At 38.1% G+C, this 20,288-nt stretch overlaps 1 protein-coding gene across 1 annotated transcript in view; it reads left to right on the top strand.

Moving 5' to 3' along the window:
- Positions 1–18,825, top strand: part of Polr2C (RNA polymerase III subunit RpII33) — a 31,062-nt gene extending 12,237 nt beyond the window's left edge. Inside the window, exons 4-5 of the mRNA XM_067150745.2 lie at positions 6,203–6,409; positions 17,982–18,825. Of these exons, the coding sequence (XP_067006846.1) occupies positions 6,203–6,409; positions 17,982–18,166 (392 nt within the window). The 3' untranslated portion in view covers positions 18,167–18,825. The remainder of the gene's footprint in view (positions 1–6,202; positions 6,410–17,981) is intronic.
- Positions 18,826–20,288: the final 1,463 nt, after the last annotated feature.

The raw sequence follows: 20,288 nt of genomic DNA, 5'->3' as shown, positions 1-20,288 counted from the left end.
TAGTGGTTGGTTGTGTGATGTGTTGTATGACTATGAAGAGTAGAGTGTGGGGACAAACACACAAACTATACCGTACACAGTTAAAATTTCCAGCCCCACTGGGAATCGAACTCGAGGCCATCTAAACCAAATGCCAATATGTTGACCATTTAGCCAAGGAGCCTGACATCATTCATACTGAATATAATTTATTTAGTACAGTTTATAGTATTTAAAATAATGTTCCACAAGCACGGGCTGCTGGTAGCCGATTCCTGTCGCTTAGTGTGAAACAGCCCTTAATGCATGGTACTGCGCAAAGTCCTAAGGCAAATATTTCACATTAACATGAATGAACATATAAAATAGGAAATAAATGAGAGAAATCTTACCTGTAATATGTTGATCTTCATTGCGTCCTTCTTTTCAACGTTTACACATCTGATTGCGTGCTGTGATAATACAACTTGAAGTTGCATATTACTCCCAAGATCGAGCGGCTGCAGCTCGCTTCTGCAATTCACGGGGAAAAATTCCACAGTCACATTCTTCAGATATGAAGTAATAAGAGGATGTGCTGGGCATTGATCCATGAACAATAAGATCTTATGACCTTTCGCTCCCATTTTGGCTTCCACACTTCGAAGTCAGTCTTCAGAAACTTTCAGATTGACCCAGGATTTCTTATTGTTGGTGTATTTTGTGGGGAGCATAACAACGTTTTTTAAAACAACACGGCTTTGAAAAATTTGCCGATCGTCAGTGGAGGCAGTTTTTCACTTTTGTCACTATTGGCACATAATAGAACTGGTACACGTTGTTTGCTTTGTTTCCCGCCGTGGCATTTTTCCCCTTTGAATGCCATTGTACATCCGGGCATTAAATTAGAAAAGAGGCCTGCCTCGTCCACGTTGAAAATATCCTTAAGAGCGAATGGAGATATCAGTTCTTTTCAAACAATTTTCCTTCCAATCTTGCACAATCTCGGCATCGACACTTCTGCTTTCCCCACATACATTATGACTGCCGATAGCGTGTCTAAACTTATATTTGTGTAGCCAGCCCGATGAAGCACAAAAATCTTCTACACCAAGTCTGATCACTAGTTCACTTGCCTTTTCGCAAAGTGTTGGTCCACTGATGGGAATGCCTTCTGCCCTATGATTTTGTCTCAACCACTGTTATAAACAATCCTCCAGGTATTTGTATTTTCCGCCCAGAATGCAAGTCCACTTCTTTGTTGTAACACCTAAAGTGCACTTTTTCAATTTCCGCCGCCTTAACTACAATAGTATTTCAGGTAGACGGAGCAATCTCCAATTTCTTAGCAATATCAACTCATTTCGTGTTGCCACTTTCCTTCACTACACTCAAAATTCGTAATTTTTCAACAATTGTAATGCTTGTATTCTTTCACCCATGTTCACTACTCACATCAAAGAGTAAGCCGGCAAATGACAGTTCCACAAGACCCGCACAGTAGAAACTGACACGTAGCACATGGACGACAAGCCTTCCTCCTTCTCATTTTCACTAGTACTTGAATTATGTTCACTAATTTCAAACTCGCTTCCTGCGTCCAATATATGACTTAAATCTTCTTCTGACAAAGCTCTCACATCATCACTACTTAGTGACATATTATTCCAAAAATAACGTTTTAGGGCACACACAAATTTGGTACTTTTCTTACACGCATGGGTCCCAGAGACCGAAACTCTGTAATTACAGACAAAAGGAAACCTTAGCACGTCCGCACCTGCCAAGGTCATGTAGAGGACGAACGGAAAGGAGAGTACAGGGAGAGTAAGCACAATGTGGTCAACATGTGAAAAATTACTTACAAAAGAAAACACTCGTGGGTCCCAAGGACCTAACCAGGTAAGTTATGGGTTAATTTTATAGTTACCCCTCTTAAGAAGGCTTAATAAAATAACAAATAGCATTTATAGCTAATTAATGTATTATCTTCCAATAGCCTGTCTGGTGGCCATGATCGGTAAGGCATATCAAGTTTATATGGTCCAACACTGTGGCTAGTGGTTCAAGTCCTGTTGGCCGCAAAAGTTCACACTATTGGAATGTTGGCCAACAGGGTAGGAGTGGTGGTGGTATACAATTTCTAATTGCGAGATTGCATGTCAAAATCCTAGATTAAATTCCAAACCTCTCTGCAGAGTTCGTATGGAGTGAGGGCATATGACACTGTTAATGGTGATTCACCCGTCAGATGGAAGCATTAAGCAGATTCCTTAATGCTGTTTGACAGGAGTAGGCTATGTGCTGGCAATAGGTTTCACCCTCTCCTTTCCTACTCGGATGTTATTCATTTCATCCAATTCCTCTGATGAGATTGACATTAGGAAGGCCATGTAGTCTTGCAACTCACTATGAAGATTCATCTCGCTTCATACCCAACCCCATGAAGAAACAGGACATGGATTGGACATACGTACAAATGCCATTTCTTCTGAAAATTAATGTTATAAAATGCCTTTTAATGTCATTTTTATTACAAATTTAAAAAAAAATCATGCTATAACTTCACAGCTCAAAGCATTAATTGTTACTGAATATTGAATTTTCACGACCGCATTGTAATCGAAACAGACCTTCAACGTATTAGGTCGTGTTACTTACATGTAGTACGTGTTGAAGAGATGTTAAGTACAGAACAAAAATGGCCAGCCGGACACCAGTGGGATCCGAACCCACAACCTCTCGATTTCGCGTCGGTTGCTCTACCAGTTGAGCTATGGTGGCCTAGGCCATTTTTGTTCTGTTTGAAAGGATCTGAGCTAGTCTGGCACTGCTGCTAGCATACTGTAGAGTGCGTTTAAGTCACCTGTTATGGGAGGTTGTGGGTTCGGATCCCACTGGTGTCCGGCTGGCCATTTTTGTTCTGTACTTAACATCTCTTCAACATGTACTACATGTACGTAACACGACCTAATACGTTGAATGTCTGTTTCCATTAATTGTTACCATTACAGCAGCAAGATTTATTATTTCAGATAATACAGTACATAGGTTGATGAATAAATCATGACAATTTTTTTATCTCCTGAAAATGTGCATGTCTGGAAGCTCAGTCTGGTGATATTTAAAGTTCACTTCTGAGGCACTTTGCAGCTGAAGAGTACAGTTTTTCGTCTATGCCATGTAATTTTGTACTGGATAATTCTTCATCATAAGTGGTTCACTTATTCATGGTTGTGCTGATGTTGTTCCATGGTGTTACCATTTCACAATGATAGAACTGATAGGTTGATCCGTAATACATTTGCGTTGCAGAAATGACCCCTATTGACAACCCAGGAAGGTTGCTGCCTGATTTATCATGCCCTCTCAGCCCTGGTATTATGGGCCGATTGCAGAAACGGACTTTAGACGATGTGTACGGTTAAACAATGCTTAAGTATGGGTGTCTATTGCAGAGACGTTATTTATCACTTAGACACTGTATAAAACTGATGTTCAACCGGTCATGTTTAAACACTGCCGAGAGCACTGTTTAACCTCAAATGAGAAGAGTGAATCACAATCAGAGGTTTTGTACCATGAAACATGTAATTTGTATTATCATGTCGAGACGATTTCGGGAAGAAAGGTTAGTCCGACGGCCTCTCTGTGGGTTGCCCGCTGCTAAATCGCAATTCATTTAACATGTACGGGGAGATAGATCTTAAAATAAGGTTTTGCTTTTCAAGAGACTTGTTTCTTGAAACTTATAAAGGGACAGCCCGGTAACTGTCAACTTGAATACAATTCTTGACAACGGATATATTTTATTATGTACATGGGGTAATTTCCATGGAATTATAGGTCACTTTGACTACATACGTATCAGAATTACGTGTCCCGATTGTCAGAGGGCTGTCACGTACATCAACTGGGAGGGATTCACTTATATTTACTGCCAAGTAAACACACATAATAGTGAAAACTAAAAAGTAGGTTGTATGTGGTTTTTTATATAATCTTATAAGTTTTAGGCAACTATCATATAGGAAAAGACAAGTGGTGGTGGTGGTGGTGATTATTTTTTAAAAGGGACTGGGGAAGAAGAGCCGTGGCCATAATAACAGTCCTAGCATTTGCCTGGTGTAAAAAATGAAACTACAGAAAACAATCTTCAGGACTGCCGATGATGCGTTTTGAACCTTCAATCTCCAGAATTCAAGCTACATCTATATGGCCCGTACAACACATTCGGTTACACATTACTACTGCTTCATCTTCCCTCTGTCAAAGCTGCTGCATTTATGAGTAGATTACACTCGCTGTAACAACGCTATAATCAAAGCTATACTTCCCCGTACAGTGGCGTGTCGCTTTAGTGTCTATAATATTATGAGATTTAATTTCCACCGGAAGTGATACTCTTATCACTGGGCAAGTCATGCTCATGCTTGGCCATATTTGAGTAATGTGTATTATGTGTAGGAAGACAAACAGCTTATTGGCGTTCGGCGCACGCACCGACGAATTTCATTGATTGCGACAAGCAAATAGTTCCATGAAAGATACTTCTATCTCAATTTTCAAACCAATATTGAAACTTTAAATGATGTCTAGTTAAACATCGACTAAACACTGTTTATGCAATGGAAGACCGTGCTCGATTTAGACGTTTAGGTAGACGTTGTCTAAGGCTTAAAACTAGTCATCGTTTCTGCAATCTGCCTGGTGTATTCATGATATGACTGCTCATGGCCAGGCCAGGAACTACTCCTTGTTTGCGTCAGGTGCTCTGTCATTTATTTCTATCTTCAGGTACAGTAACCTTTAAATAAATGACTGCTCAGTTCTTGATGATACAGTCGTTCTTTTTACTCTTAACATATCTAGCCCCTGAAGAATCAATGCATATTCCATTTTGAATGTGTCCAGTTGTTTGTTTGATTTATTTTTTTGTTGCTGTTGTATTTGTAGCACTTACAAAGTATTCCCAAAAACAAACCTTGTTCTGTTAGCAATGCAAAACTCATGTACTTGGCCCGCTCACATGATTACTGTCATTAACCAACTGAAATAAACAGGTACGATTGCCTCCAAGCCCTAGAGCAATCGTATCTTGAATACGTATTTCTCTCTTGCCTCCAAGCCCTAGAGAGCAATTGTATCTTGAATACGTATTTCTCTCTCTCTCTCCCTCTCTCTCTCTCCTCTCTCTCTCTCTCTCTCTCTCTCTCTCTCTCTCTCTCTCTCTCTCTCTCTCTCTCTCTCTCTCTCTCTCTCTCTCTCTCTCTCTCTCTCTCTCTCTGTGAATATATTGAGAATGGCTGCAGAATTTAAGATGGATATAAACTTGCCTTCAGTGCTTTAGATTGCAAGTTGTCTTGGCACAGCTGCAGTAGTTGCCATTTAAGAATGCGTAAATATGAAATGTCTTAGTCTCTCTCTCTCTCTCTCTCTCTATATATATATATATATATATATATAACAACCCCCTTTTCAGAGCTACATTATATTCCAGTATTCAGATAAATATTAATTTAAGGGGGTTCATACACAAGCAGATGTGGATTTCAGAAAATTATCAATTTGAGGTATTTTCTTGAAATCAAATTTATATGTACGTTAATATTGAGTGTATTGTGTGGTGTGAAAAGAAAATGATTGCTGTGATGCGTTTGGCTATTAACTGTCCTCGAAAGTAAAGAAAAAATGGACAGATTTTTAACTTGTTTTGAAAGCAGGAAGTTTTCTTCTATAAGGTGAACCATCATGAGAATAATGTGTTCTTTTATATAGATTTTCTAAAAACTCGCATTATAATTTTTGAAAGTATAGAATTTCTTGATGGTTTTCAACCTGTAACTTGCTCAGTTATTGATTAAATGTGATAATTTTGGTTCATCTTTGAGAATAGCTAACATCTAAGGAATTGTGCAAAACTTTTAAGTGAACCATCCAACTACTGAGATGTGAGTTAAAAGAATAGCTTGATCCTTTCTTTGTTCTTTGTTCAAGAAATGTTCTTGGAAATTTTGCATGGAAATTGGTAGAGAGATGTGATCCATTGGATGAACCTGAAAAAGCAAAATATGAAGGTTATTTCAGTGTATAAAACTTGTATAAATATTAGTTTTTTCATAATAATTTAAGTGATGACTTGTTAGTATGATGTAGCCATTTCTGATATTTGAAAGTCTGTAATGTAATGGACTTATTCTGTTTATGATTGGATTTTAACTCTTCTTTTTAATTTTTTCTATAGAAATATTAATAATTAAACTTCGAAAAGGTCAAGAGCTTAAGCTGCGAGCTTATGCAAAGAAAGGTTTTGGAAAAGAACACGCTAAATGGAACCCTACTGCTGGCGTATGTTTTGAATATGATCCTGATAATTCTATGAGGCACACACTTTATCCTAAACCTGATGAGTGGCCAAAGAGTGAATACACAGAACTGGAAGATGATCAGTGTAAGTATGAATATTCACTAGAATTTCTTATATGAATGTATCTAACATTGGTGGTCTTTCTACCATGTCTTGACTTAAACTTCTTTGATCCCGCCTGGTGACCATGATCATTAAGGCATCAAGGTTAGTCGGTTCAAGTCCTTTCGGAGAAATATGAAATTTCCCCCCATCAGAATGTAGGCTGGCAGGGAAGAAGTGGTGGTAGTATACAATTTCTAATCACTAGATTGCATGCCAAAAGCATAGATTAAATTCCAAACCTCTCCGTAGGACTCATATGAAGTGAGGGCATATGATGCTATTGATGGCGATCCGTCCATCAGATGGGGACGTTAAGCCTTGAGCAGACCTTCAGGTGTTATTTGACAGCAGTAGGCTAAGTGCCAACACCGGGTTTCGTACACTCCCCACCCCTTCATCATCATTTCACATCCAGACGCATAGGTCGCCTATTGACGTCAGATACAAAGACTTACACCAGGTGAGCCGAACATATCCTCGGACACTCTGCACTAAAGCCATATGATAAATAAATAAATTAAGGTCAGTAAAATATATTTTTTACTTATTCTGTATTAATCTGAGCTTATTTGACAATTGAATTACCAGATATTTCTTGCAGATATTTTTTAAAGTCAGTTATTGTAAAGTAGGTTTTATTGCTGTTAAATTTTATGTTCATTTGTCCATATGATTACCAGGAAATTAAGCGAGGATTTTGCAAAAGTCACAATTTTGTAGCAGCTTGGCTTGTTTCATGCAATTTAAACCCAAAAGATTACCATGTTTGATATCCTAGGCCATGATGTCATTTAAGATCATTTCTGAAGACCTCTGTCCTAAATCAAGAAACATTTGCTTATTGTTTCGAGAAACAGAGAAAAGCAATTATGGTCTCAGTTTCAAGATGGTGAAATCCTGACATTCACCTCTCCGCGGTAGAGAGGGGGCAATGACTCTTTATGACAATTTTGTTATTTGCAGGCGGATAATGAATGAAGGGACCAAGTATCTTCCGGTATAAGAAGATCCCCTCTATCAAGTGCCAACAGTCTCCTTGAGGGTGGATGAGCGGGTAGAAGTTAGGGCACTCTATTGTGCTTGGGACAGGCAATAGTCCCAAAAAGCGGAAGAACCTACAACTGGTCAACAGCATTAGGATGCGGAAGGCAACGGGAAAACACTGGATTAAAGATCCTGAAGGATATCCCTTTAAGTTTATATGGCATGGCTCTGTTTAACGTAAAATTATTATCCAGAGTTTCTGGTCCCCCATTCGGATCACTGGGGGGAATGCTTTGAACGCTGCTATGACTAGAAAGCCCAGCAGTTTTGGAAAGATCAAAGTGTACGACAACAAAGTTCGAATTGAAGGACATCCGAAGATGGCACAACTGCACTTCAGAAGATGCTTTCCATGCTGCAACATCACGTTGGATATCGTGTGGACTGCCAACCTCCGCTGGGAGAAGGCGCCTCAAGGAGAAGAAATAACAGCCTGTCAACAATTTTATAAAACCTCTATGATGTTTTGTTGTTTGGGAAAGACGTAGAGTTTTCAAAGGACCCTCTTTTAAGATTTCTGCATTTTACAGAAAGATCTCTTCAGCCGGTTTCAAGCTCAGATAAATTAATTTTCTTTGACTGTTTCATCCAAAGACTAAATTTATTTTAAATTTACTTGTCGCCAGGTTCTTACTATAGTTATCTCAGAATTACAACCAAATCTTTATTAATTTAGTATAGAGGTCTTCAGACATTACCTCAACACATCCGCGGCTGCTTGGATGTCAGTAACCATTACCACGGTTATTTAAAACTTTTTTTTTGCTTAACACATATTTCTGTGTCGTTATATATTTTAGATTATCTTTTTATTTTTTCAATAATATTCCTGTGCCTGGGAGCCATGATGTGCACAGTGCTTAAGCGGCACTGCGTATAAGCTTTTCATATCCGGTGCAGTTTAACACAGCGTATGCGTCATGACAGGTAATGAAATGAAATGAGGGAAAAAATGTTTTATTCAATATTGTAGATATTCAGTAACATCGCTGTAGCAGATAAATACGTTTCTGAACATTTCTCACAAAAATACTTTGTAGTAAAATCCTTATTATTGCTGTGCAAACAATCGCTGTAGAACGTACCTAGTCAATATGGAAGCCTCTAATAGTGCACTGCAACAAGCACAGGTAGATATATAATTGTTTGGAGTCAATTACTTCTGTCTTTTGTGGAATTCCACGAAGTAGTGTCCATAGCACAAGCCTGGCTGTCCTCGATACTCGCTGCAGTAGAACATGCTGTCTTGTGCCACCCCTCTTCACAACACTATCTGCATGGGTTCCACAATCTACACCATTCTCCTTAGCCACACATTTACCGGTAAAATGTATTCCTGTAGGCGGTGTGATAGATTTTGGGAGCCTACAAGACTGTATCTTCTGCTGTGAAGGCCTTGCAACCTCACTATTCTCTGTTGACATCACAGAAAAGTATACCGAATTGTAACAACTATTGAGATACTAACTAACAATTAATCTGATGCCCAGATGGGGTATATGTTTTGAAAACAATGCACAGATAAGTAGTCTGTTTGTTTACATAGGTACTGGCAGAAACATAAGCTTTAATACTGTATTTGGCACAGAATGTGATGCACGTATCGTCATTGGTTACAAATGTGTTAAGGGACAGATATGATTTGAAAAGAAATTTGCTTGTAAGAGGAAGGTTTTTCAAACAAAATCAGTATATTTTTGCAATCAGTAATATATTTCAGCTGTGACAGTGTCATTTGATTGTTTCCAATGTTGCAGATATGAGAAAATCATTTGATTTTGCACTGATTTAAGACAAAATACTTAAAGTTGCCAGAAGCAAATATGATAGCGAAGATGGGTTATATGCTAGTAGTGGTCGAAAGAGACCTAAGGGATTACTTGAGCAATGATGGGCTGATTCAGCACTCTGGCATGAAATGAATATCTACGCTCCAACACGACTCTTGAGCAAATTAAATGGAAATAGTGGAGCTGTATAACTGATTCTGCCACGAGGCATTGAGGAACATGATGATTTCAACCTAAGCCAATGTCAGAACCATGTTGGAGCTCTGGATCCTGTGATTTCAGTGAAGTTTAGCAACATTATGCATCATCAGTCTTTGGGTGGCTGATTCTAATCAGTTGACTTGGTGGAAGAGTAGAAAGAATTGACCATCCTATCACAAATGAGCTGCTCAGGATGCCTAATCAGCACTCCCTTGGCTCATATGCTGTCACTGATCAGGTTGTTAGCATCCAAGTTTACAAAAATCTCCATGCTTTTATACAGGGTGTGACATAAGTTGCTACCATGAAAATGTGGTTTGCATTCTGATGTAATCTATAGATATCAAAATGGATGCGTGCGTACATTCCGTATCTCCTCCTAAACCTCTGGAGCAATTTGGTACACATATGACTTTCTATCTGGAGGAAAATACTAGCACCCCTAGAGGTGTGGGTCGGTACGGGTTACATGTAAAAAATAATCTAAAATAGTGTCGAATCCACAGTTTTCGGGGTCGCTGAATTTGAATAGTCACACTGTGGATGTTGTTTAATTCAAAGTTTAGTTTCCATCGGCATGTGGGGTGAGAAGGGATGAAAAAGAAAATGACTGAGATTATTTATGTATGTATGTATGTTTCAGCATAGCTCTCAACCAAACTTGCTACACATATGACTTACTATCCGAAAAAAAAAAAAAAAAAACTCGGGGTGTTTAGACGCCTTAAAGGGGGTACCGGAGGGGGGGGGGGGGGAGGTGAATAGTAAAATTAATAGTGCTGAATCCATAGTTTTCCGGGTTGCTGAGATGAACTGTAACACTGGATGCCGTTTAAGTCGGAAGTTCAGCACCCGTTGGAATGGGGGTTGGGAAGAGATGAAAAAGAAAATGCCCAAAGTGACTCAGATTAGTGTTGAATTTACAGTTTTTGGTGTGACTAGGCTGATTGGTGACAGTCTCAATGACAGTTGGAATCATATACATCATATCTATAGAGTGACGCTTGAATACGAGGGCTGTAAATGAAGTAGTGGCAACGTAGTCTAGACACTCACAGGAGATCGGGCATGCGCAAATGGTATATGAGAGCGGTCAGGTGGCGCTGTTGTCAGTGTGTAGAGTGTATTTGACGGGCATTCAGTTGGGAGTGTTATTGCTGTGTGACATTGAAGTGAAGAGTGTCAGTTTCTCCGCTCTAAAGCATGATTTCAAAAAGTTATCAGCGTTCATGGATTAAAATCAACGTTGCATGTGGCAAAAATGCATCAGAATGTTATCGAGGATTACATGAAGCCTGTGGCAAGAATGCATTACTGTATAGGGCGGTTGCACAATGGGTCAAGGCATTTCGTGCATGTCAGAATGAGACACACACAGGTTGGTTGACCATACCTCAAGATCAGATTGATGTCATGAGCGGTCTGCAGTGTATTGTCGCCATTGATGAGACGTTGGCATGAGCCTACGAGTTTGAATTAAAGTGTCAGTCGAATGAATGGCATCACCCAGGTTCTACACGCCCAGAAAATTTTGATAGACCATTGATGGACTGTCCAGGAATTATCCGTAGAGGATGGTCTCAGTCTTCAAACGGTGTGGCACATACTGACGAAATGTCATAACATGAGAAAACTGGGTTCGAAATCAACTCATCGACATACAGAAATGACTAAGAACTTTTATACAGTGAAATTTGTCAGTTGTATACAGAAATGGCACTGGTATGCACTGGCTGGCATCTACCTGGACAGATACTGCAATGAATGAGACGCATTACTGCAGTGTATTGTCGCCATTGATGAGACGTTTGCATGAGCCTACGAGTTTGAATTAAAGTGTCAGTCGAATGAATGGCATCACCCAGGTTCGACACGCCCAGAAAATTTTGATAGGAACCCAGTTGGATAAAGCTTATGCTGATTGTGGCATACGACTAGGAGGGTGTTCTTCTTATGCATGCTGTGTCTAAAGGACAAACCGCCAACAGTGACTAATGTTGCCGATTTCTGGAGTGACATCTGCGTCTGGCTATGCAGCGCAAATGCCCACGTTTATTGCGAGACGATCACCCTATCGTGTTCCATGACAATGCACATTATCATGTCGCAAACAGTGTCAAGCTCGTATTGCAATGTTGTCATTGAGAGGTCTTGGAACATCCTCCGTACTCACCAGGCATGAGTCCTTGTGAATTCGACCTGTTTCCGAAGTTGAAGGCACCTCTCCGAGGCCGCCATTTTCCTGACATGGCATCTGTACTCCGCGTAGTAGAGTGCTCCTTTGCTGTCATCAAGAGAGTATGCCTTGCCAGCGGTCCTCAATGGCTTCCCGACATTTGCGGGTGACTACATTGAAGGAATGTAATGCAATTGTACTTGTTAGTTCATTAAATATTGCATTCTATCAGTATTGCCACTACTTTATTTAAAGCCCCCGTGCATAAAATTATAACTTACTTATATATTTGAAAGGATCAACTACTTCTCTGACAATCTGGGCTGCTACAAGAGCAAAGCTTAATGAGAAACTAAATAGTTTCAAACTAATACTTAAAATTAAACACATGACAATAGCTCTAAATCTGCAGAAGAGTTTGTAAAATATCAGTCAGCATCACAATATAGAAATCTACAAAAATTCACCTCAAACATGGAATACAAATCCTAAAAGTAAACATTAAAAAAAAGTACCCAAGCAGAGCCAGGTACTACAGCCTGTCGTACATAGGAAAACATGTATAAAAATCATTATAGCCATTCAAACTGCTCAAAATGTCCACCATTATTCTCTCTGCATTTCAAACAACAGATTTGCATATCTTATTACACAGTTGTGGGTTATTGTCAATGAAGTTGTTCAGATGTTCCAGGTCTGTTGATTTGGTAGCAAACGTTTTGTTCTTCATAATCACTCACTTGGCAATGTTACAGGGTGTAAGATCTGATGTCCCTGTAGGTCACTCAGTAGCACCACATCTGCATATCCATTCAGTGAAATGATTCTTATAGAATTTGCAAACTATTAATCCATATTGAATTGATGCACCATCTTGTTTTGCCAGATGAGTTGGCGCTCAGGCCTTCAAAAATAGGATATTGTCTTGATGAATAATCACTTTATAAAACATATCCATGGGGCCGATGACCTATATGTTAGGCCCCTTTAAACAACAATCATCATCACAAACATATCCCTGTAATTTTAAAGCGTTCATAGTTTCCTATTAAAAAATCTGTTTATATAGACAGAGGTAAGTATGGTCTTGGTCATTCGTGTATTTTTCTTGATGTTAGGCTATTGTGGTGGCTCCTTCCTCGTCTATATCTGTGTGCTGGTGTTGTAGTAGTAGTAGTTGTTGTTGTTGTTGTTGTTGTTGTTGTTGTGGCTGGGTTGCGTTCGATCTGAGAGCTTGTCGTGCCGTCTTTTTAACAACAAAAGCAGCTTATCATATACACACGTTAAGATATCATTTAAGTAAATAATAAGACTTCTTAAGAGACCTACAACATTACCGATGATCGCAAGCACCAGATTATGTAAAACTATGGACTCTAAAACGGGAATGAAAATATACGCATGACACGCACAATCAAGTGCATGAAATGTTTTATACTCATTATTTTTAATGTATTTTAATATGTTCTGTGTATTTTAAAGTTGTTTATTGCATTTGTACATATAACTTAGATTTAAGCTCAGGGTAGATTTTACAGTCAAATTTCTAGTCCTGAAGGAGATAGTTTTATACCCATGCACCTGAAAGTCAAATCATAACACATAACCAACTCACATTCTACATGCCCAATTTGGACACAGTTAGATATGGTGTTTCCTTATGGCATCTTCCTTTAGACAGGGCAATGACAATTATTGCTTGATATATATGTAAAGGTATTTATGTTCAGCTGATGATGACCAATTAGGGTCGAAACCAGTACTGTAAGCTAGTTCTTACAATAAACAGTATTGATAAGGTGGAAATACTTTCTTATATGTACATGTGTAATCTGTCAATACAGAAATGAAACTCATAAATCAAAAAACAAAACAAGAAAACACACAGGTGAAACTAGCTAATTGCAAATATCAGGGGAAGGTAACCAAACCACGTTACAATTCTCGTGTCTACCCAACAGTATGTGAAGATTATGATTCGTTTTTTAAAACAAATTTATATTTTACTGTATTTGGTTTTGGAGTACATCATTATGTAGGATTAATTTCTTGTAAATAAAACACATAGATTTTTAAAAAACAATCTATAATGAAATTAGGATGCACGGAGTATTTGTGTATACCTGTGGTAATTGTGTGGGTTCAGTATATGTTCAAAATGTGTACCATCACATGCCACACATCATTCATAATGTTTCTGAAGATTATTGAACATGTTGATGAACAAAGGTTGCTGTAAGGATACAAAAAAATTACATTACCTTCTTGCTTAATTTTGGGATATGTGTAGGTCTGTATATCTGTCTTGAAAACAGAATTTTTCAACCTGCCCCATATGTAGACATCTGGGACTGTGAGCAAGAACGGTATGAGAAATGGGGTATATATATATATATCGTATGGCTTTACAAGTACACAAAAAAAAATATCAAATGGAAATGTCCAAATTTGACAACCAGTCCAGAGCACTCGGAGTCACTTGATGTAGAAGCCTGAGATCACCATTAAATGCTCGAGAAATGGGGTGATCTCAAAAGTGTCTTTGTAGAATGGTAAGCGACTTCCCTGCAATGTGGGCTGTAGTTCCATCTTCTTGCATCTATTGTCACTGGAGGGGTAAATTTGGGTCCTACAAAAATGGCACAAATATCATAGAAATTGTATAACAGGTCTCTGTAAACTACCTACTCCAATGTTTTTGGATTCTGTGCAGTATCCTCCATGAAATAATGGCACAATATTCCATGGCCAGACATGGCACACCAAATTGTAACTCGTGTACTGTGTATTAGTTTCTGTATAACTACATCAGGCTGTTCAAAACCTTAAAAAACAAGTTGTTTGTCGGTTGATATAGCCATATATACATGAATATTGCTTTCATCTGAAAACCATATAGGGCAGATTGCAGAAACTGTATTTAGACAAAGTTTATGGTTAAACAGTGTCTCAGTATAGCTGCCGCATCGCAAATACGTTACATATCACTTAGACACTGGAGGCTCATTGCAGAAACGATGACTAGTTTAAAGCCTTAGACAATGTCTGCCTAAACAATGTCTAAGTTATGCATGATGTTCAATTGCATAAACAATGTTCAGCCGGTGTAGCTAGACGTCATTTAAAGTTTCGATATTGGTTTGAAAATGGAATGAGAAGTATCTTGCACTCCTCCTGGCACACCATCGGCAGCCCTGGAGATTGTTTTTGAATCAATATTAAAACTTTAAACGTCGCCTAGCTGAACACTGGCTAGACATTGTTTATGTAATTGAACATCATGCATAACTTAGACATTATTTAGGTAGACGTCTAAGGCTTTAAACTAGTCATCGTTTCTGCAATCTGCCTTATGCTCCTGAAGAAATCTGTATCCTTATATGTCATTGTCAACACTGCTGTAATACTATAATCAGGCTTGCTCATCCCTTTCTGTTAGACATTGATGGAAATCCACTCTGCTTTTTAAACATCTGCTGAACAGATCTACCACTCAAACTGAGTTTTAACAATGTTTGTCATAGACTATGATTTGGGGATTGTGACACCTGTTAATGTTGTCTATGATTCTTTTTTTGGTAATGGTTGTTGGATGCCCCGTTGCCCCTCTTAGTTGACATAAGACTGGTCCCGTATTGCAGAACTTGTCAGCGAAAGCTAATATTTTTCTCTTCTTTAGTGCCTCCTTATTCAATCACTTCTCATTACTGTTCTTTAAATAACATGAAGCAAAGCCCATTGTTACACTCGCTCTGCATGACCTGAAATAATTACAAAAATCTACATATCACTGAATTCATAATATGTCAACATATTATATACAATAAGTAAATACTTCATTACGAGGGAAACATGGACAGAGTAGATGGTAATTTCAGATTAGTTTGTTTTGCTGCATATTTTACTAGTCTCTTCTTTCTGTTGCCCCATTTGCCAATATTAGCTTATTGTATTAAATCTTTTCTGGCACGAACCTACTCTGCTGGCATAGCAGGGGGAGAGGTGATACTCCCATGTGGTGCGTCCTAGGTGGCGGATAGGGGAGTCCTAACCGGCTTGCCGGCGGACTTGAGCGAAATAAAATAGCTCTCGCGGACCAAACACACAATCCCCTGCGGGGAGGGGGGGGGGGCAGACAGAGAATACACTCACGGTATCCTCTGCCTGTCGTAAGAGGCAACTAAAAGGGGCAACCAAGGGATGATTGAATTAGAACCATGAGACTACTTGTAATTAGTACCATCATGCAGGGAACACCATGGGTCACTTTTGCTTGTGCGTAGTACCACTACGTTAGATACTCAATAGGTTTGTGATTAGTAGCGACAGTGTGTGAATCCAGGTGGGTTTTACAGTACCTGTGATTAGTACCACTATATGATCGACACCATGGTTCTGCCTTGCCTATGATTAGTACCAACTATGTGAGGAGCACCACGGGATAGTACACCTATGTGAGGAACACCATAGGTTTGCGTTGCCTGTAAATGGCGCCACAATGTGAGAAACAACATAGGTCTGTGTTACATGTGTGCATTACATTACCTGTGAGTAGTACCATGTGCGGAATACCGCGAGTCTACGCTACTTTTGATTAGTACCGCAACATGACACATACCATGGTTCTACTTTCCTAGCAATACATACCATTTTGAGGGGCCAGTGACCTGGATTTTGAATCCCTTGAGACTACAAGCATCATTGATTCAGTATTGTGCTTTAGAAGCCGTCCCTTGGTCAGTAATACTATTGTTTAACGCTAGTTTCTGGGACATAGCGAGTCGGATCCACTGTTTGTTTTAAATTCATATCCATCCATTCATTCTTCGTCATCACGCTTTGAATTCTGGTCAGTGGATGATTTTGGACTTTTAAATTGTCATTACGTTCCATCTTATTTCGTACAATTACGGACCGATGACGTAGATGATAGGCCCCTTTAAACAAGCATCATCATCATAAAATCTTTTGTGTGGGTTTCTGTCCTACCTAGTTGTCATGTATAATGTATATTTGTGTACTTTTTTGCTGCTGTTTTATTACATATTTGCCATGCTTTGGAGATTTAGAACATTAACTTTGTGGATTTATCAGGCAAAAAGGCTCTTGAATATTTTAACTGTTGAAGTTCACCCATTATTTTTCTACACACATTTTCAGATAAAGATGTGTTGGTGTGAGGTTATTTTAAGAATAGAGATGACTAATATGTTGTGAAAAAGGCAATAAATGTGTCTAAGCTCTATCAAAATACAGTAAGATCTCATTAGTGCATTTCTCAAGATGTTTTCTCTCTTAGCACGTCAAAATTCCAAGTCCTGGTTCCCATAATATTAAATCTATACAAAAATACTGTGCTTATAGTGTCACGAAGTTTTGCTGTTACCACTTAGTATGATCACTTATCTCCCAGCCTTAAGAATGTTCTTTGTTATTCTTTATGCATGGAATGTGATTTTCAACACAGATAAGAGATCTCACGACAAGAAGCAGAAAAGGAAAATTTGTGCGATACTGAGAAAAGGCCTTGAATTTCTGAATTTCACTGGGTAATTGCACCTTTGGTTGCAAGCTGTTAGCCATAGGAAGTTCAGTTTTGCTTGCTGGTAAAGTTGTTGAATAACCCAGTGAGTCTGTTCAATAGCGTGGTACATATTTATCTTGTAAGAGTCTGGTTACTGATACAGACAAATTTGTGAAATGGCTTACTAATGAAGGCAGGAACCTTCAGGTAGTGGATAACCATCCGCATAGAGTTGCTGCGAATGTTAGAACTCATGCGTTTGGGTGGCGAAAGTAATTCTTTCGCATGTGGGCGAGTATAACCTCAGAGTAATTCAGGGTCAAAGAGTGTGGTAAGGAAACTGTGTATAATAATCAACTGGCCCAAAACATAAGGCTTCAGCTAACAGTGCAACATTACATATTTGTTGTCTCATGTTTTTTACAACTTTTAATACTCTTGTTATTTTATAAGCACCAGTAGTAAATAATTCATATTTGTTCTCTAGTGTTTTTCATATGTTTTAACACACTCTTCTCATCTACGTACAATTTTCGCTTTACATACACGACATAAAATGCACACATTCTGAAAAATGAGTTGAAAGTGGTTCCATAACGCTATTGGATCGTTTTTAGTTCGATATTCAGTAGCACATTTTCTTGTTTAACATGTTCTCATTTCTTGTCCCCTACAGAAACAACGTCTTTACAAGGTTTTACTGTAATATGTTTTTTATTATCATGAAGTTAGTAGTGAAGGTTACGTCTTAATACGTTTAGTATGTATATGCTCGTGTTTAATATTGTAAAATTGAAGTATTATTTGTGTTTTCAGATGAAGCTCCATTCAACTGGGAAGCAAAACCAAACAAATTCTATTTTAATGTTGAAAGTTCTGGTGCATTACGTCCTGAAAATATTGTCAAAATGGGAGTGGCTGTACTGAAGAATAAACTTTCCAACTTGCAAACACAGCTGAGCCACGAATTGCAAAACGATGCTCTTACAATTACTATATAAATAATGAAGTTTATGGTGGTTACACGTTTGGGATATGTGTCATTTAAACCTTATATGCATAAGACAATTTGATTATTGAGTGTTACCTATTTTACAGATATTGAGACAGAGTAATGGGTGGTATGTGTGTTGAACTCTATTAGTGCCGTATGCAAAATAATAATTATTCCACTGTTTGGTGTACAGTAACGGTTGTCTGATATTGAAGAAAGGCAAACCCAAAGAGCAAAGCTTGCTTTTATGAGATGTAAATGGCACGTTCTGACCTTCATAAACATCAAGTGATGAAACTGTAGCCTTCATTTTCAGAAATTTTTCCATAAATCGATCTACAATTTCTATTTTTTGTTTGTTTGTTTGTTGCTACAATCTTATTTTGGGAAATTGTTAATGATAAAAATAGCTGAATTTTAACTATTTGTAGACTAAGCTCTATGAAATTGTCATTAATGTGTAAGAAAGAACAGCTCATTTGTCTGATATTTGTTCTTTTGGCTGTGGTTTTCCTTCTAGTATGACACTGGGAAACTGTTTAGGTTACTGTGTGCAGCACTACAGCAATTGCAACTTCGTTGTATTTATTATTATTATTATTATTATTATTATTATTATTATTATTATTATTATTATTATTATTATTATTATTATTATTATTATCATCATCATCAAAATAAAGTTAACCAATTGTAATTGGGTACAGACTGCTAGCACATTATTGGTAATTCGTGCAGCCCAAGTTAAAAGAAAAGATTCAGATACAGTATCACCCCCACCTTTTACACTTTTCAAGGGACCCAAGGAACACTAATGTAAATGGGGGAAAGTGTAAATCGTGGGAAACAACTTATTACTGTAAAAATGCTCAGAAAAAGGGCATAAATATTAGACAATTGTGTATTATTAATTTATAGTGTGTTTTAATGTTAATCCTGTTACATAACTTTCCTCATATAAAGGTCCAGTGTAAATTAATTGTTGACAGCATTACAAAAATGTTGCTAAGTTTGGGCTGGGTAGACTTGGGAGAAAGGAGACAAGCTGCTCGACTAAGTGGTATATTCTGAGCTGTCAGCGGATAGAAGGCATGGAACGACATTGGTAGATGAATAAGTTTGAGTGGTGTTTTTAAAAGTAGGAAAGATCACAATATGAAGATAAAGTTGGAATTCAAGAGGACAATTTGGGGCAAATATTTGTTTATAGGAAGGGGAGTTTGGGATTGGAATAACTTACCAAGGGAGATGTTCAATAAATTTCCAAAATCTTTGAAATCATTTAAGAAAAGGCTAGGAAAACAACAGATAGGGAATCTGCCACCTGGGTGACTGCCCTAAATGCAGATCAGTAGTGATCGATTGATTGATTGATTTATTGATTGATTGATTGATTGATTGATTGATTGATTGATTGATTGATTGATTGATTGATTGGATTGGATTGGATTGACTGATTGCAGGCAAATATGGTAACCAATTGGCGACCACTCTGGTTGACTGTGGTGTATCCCTACATGCATTGCAATCGGGGATTCATCAATTTTTTTTGGAAATTAATAGGTTGCACACCTGACATGTTTAAGTAAAATTTGTTTGCCTTTTAGTGTTCTAACACCTCCACTTGGTCCGATGCAGATCCCACATCATGACATTTGACCTTAGTTTTTGTTAAAACCGAAAGTGTGTTGACATAAACACTTCTAAACAAGTTACTGTTGAATATTCCCCAACAGATATTTTGAAGCTCGTTGAAATCGGTTGGGTTCAGGGTCTGACCTCTCCTTGTGAGACAGATCAATGAAAGTAACAAAATTGCTTTAGCCCATTCTAGGAGTCATAGAGCACTGTAAACACTAGGTTTTGCCAGCAAAGGTATAAGTCATAATAATAAGAAAAGATTATATTTAAATCACAGTGACAAAGGAAACCTGTAAAGAAAACTTATCGTTAGCTGCAATGTACCTTCAGCAACAAAAATGGCTTTATAGATCTTTGATAATACTGTGTTGATAGCAACTGTATAAAAGTAAATTTTTCTAGTAACCACCTAGGGTGGTCAATATCAGGTGTGTTTACATTTTCTTGTTCTATGGGTTTGTTTGCTGATTTAAATAGCAGTTTATGGA

Source organism: Anabrus simplex, chromosome 7 (genome assembly GCF_040414725.1).
Source record: "Anabrus simplex isolate iqAnaSimp1 chromosome 7, ASM4041472v1, whole genome shotgun sequence".
In the NCBI taxonomy this organism is placed as follows: domain Eukaryota; kingdom Metazoa; phylum Arthropoda; class Insecta; order Orthoptera; family Tettigoniidae; genus Anabrus; species Anabrus simplex.
This window is presented reverse-complemented; position numbering and strand designations above follow the sequence as displayed.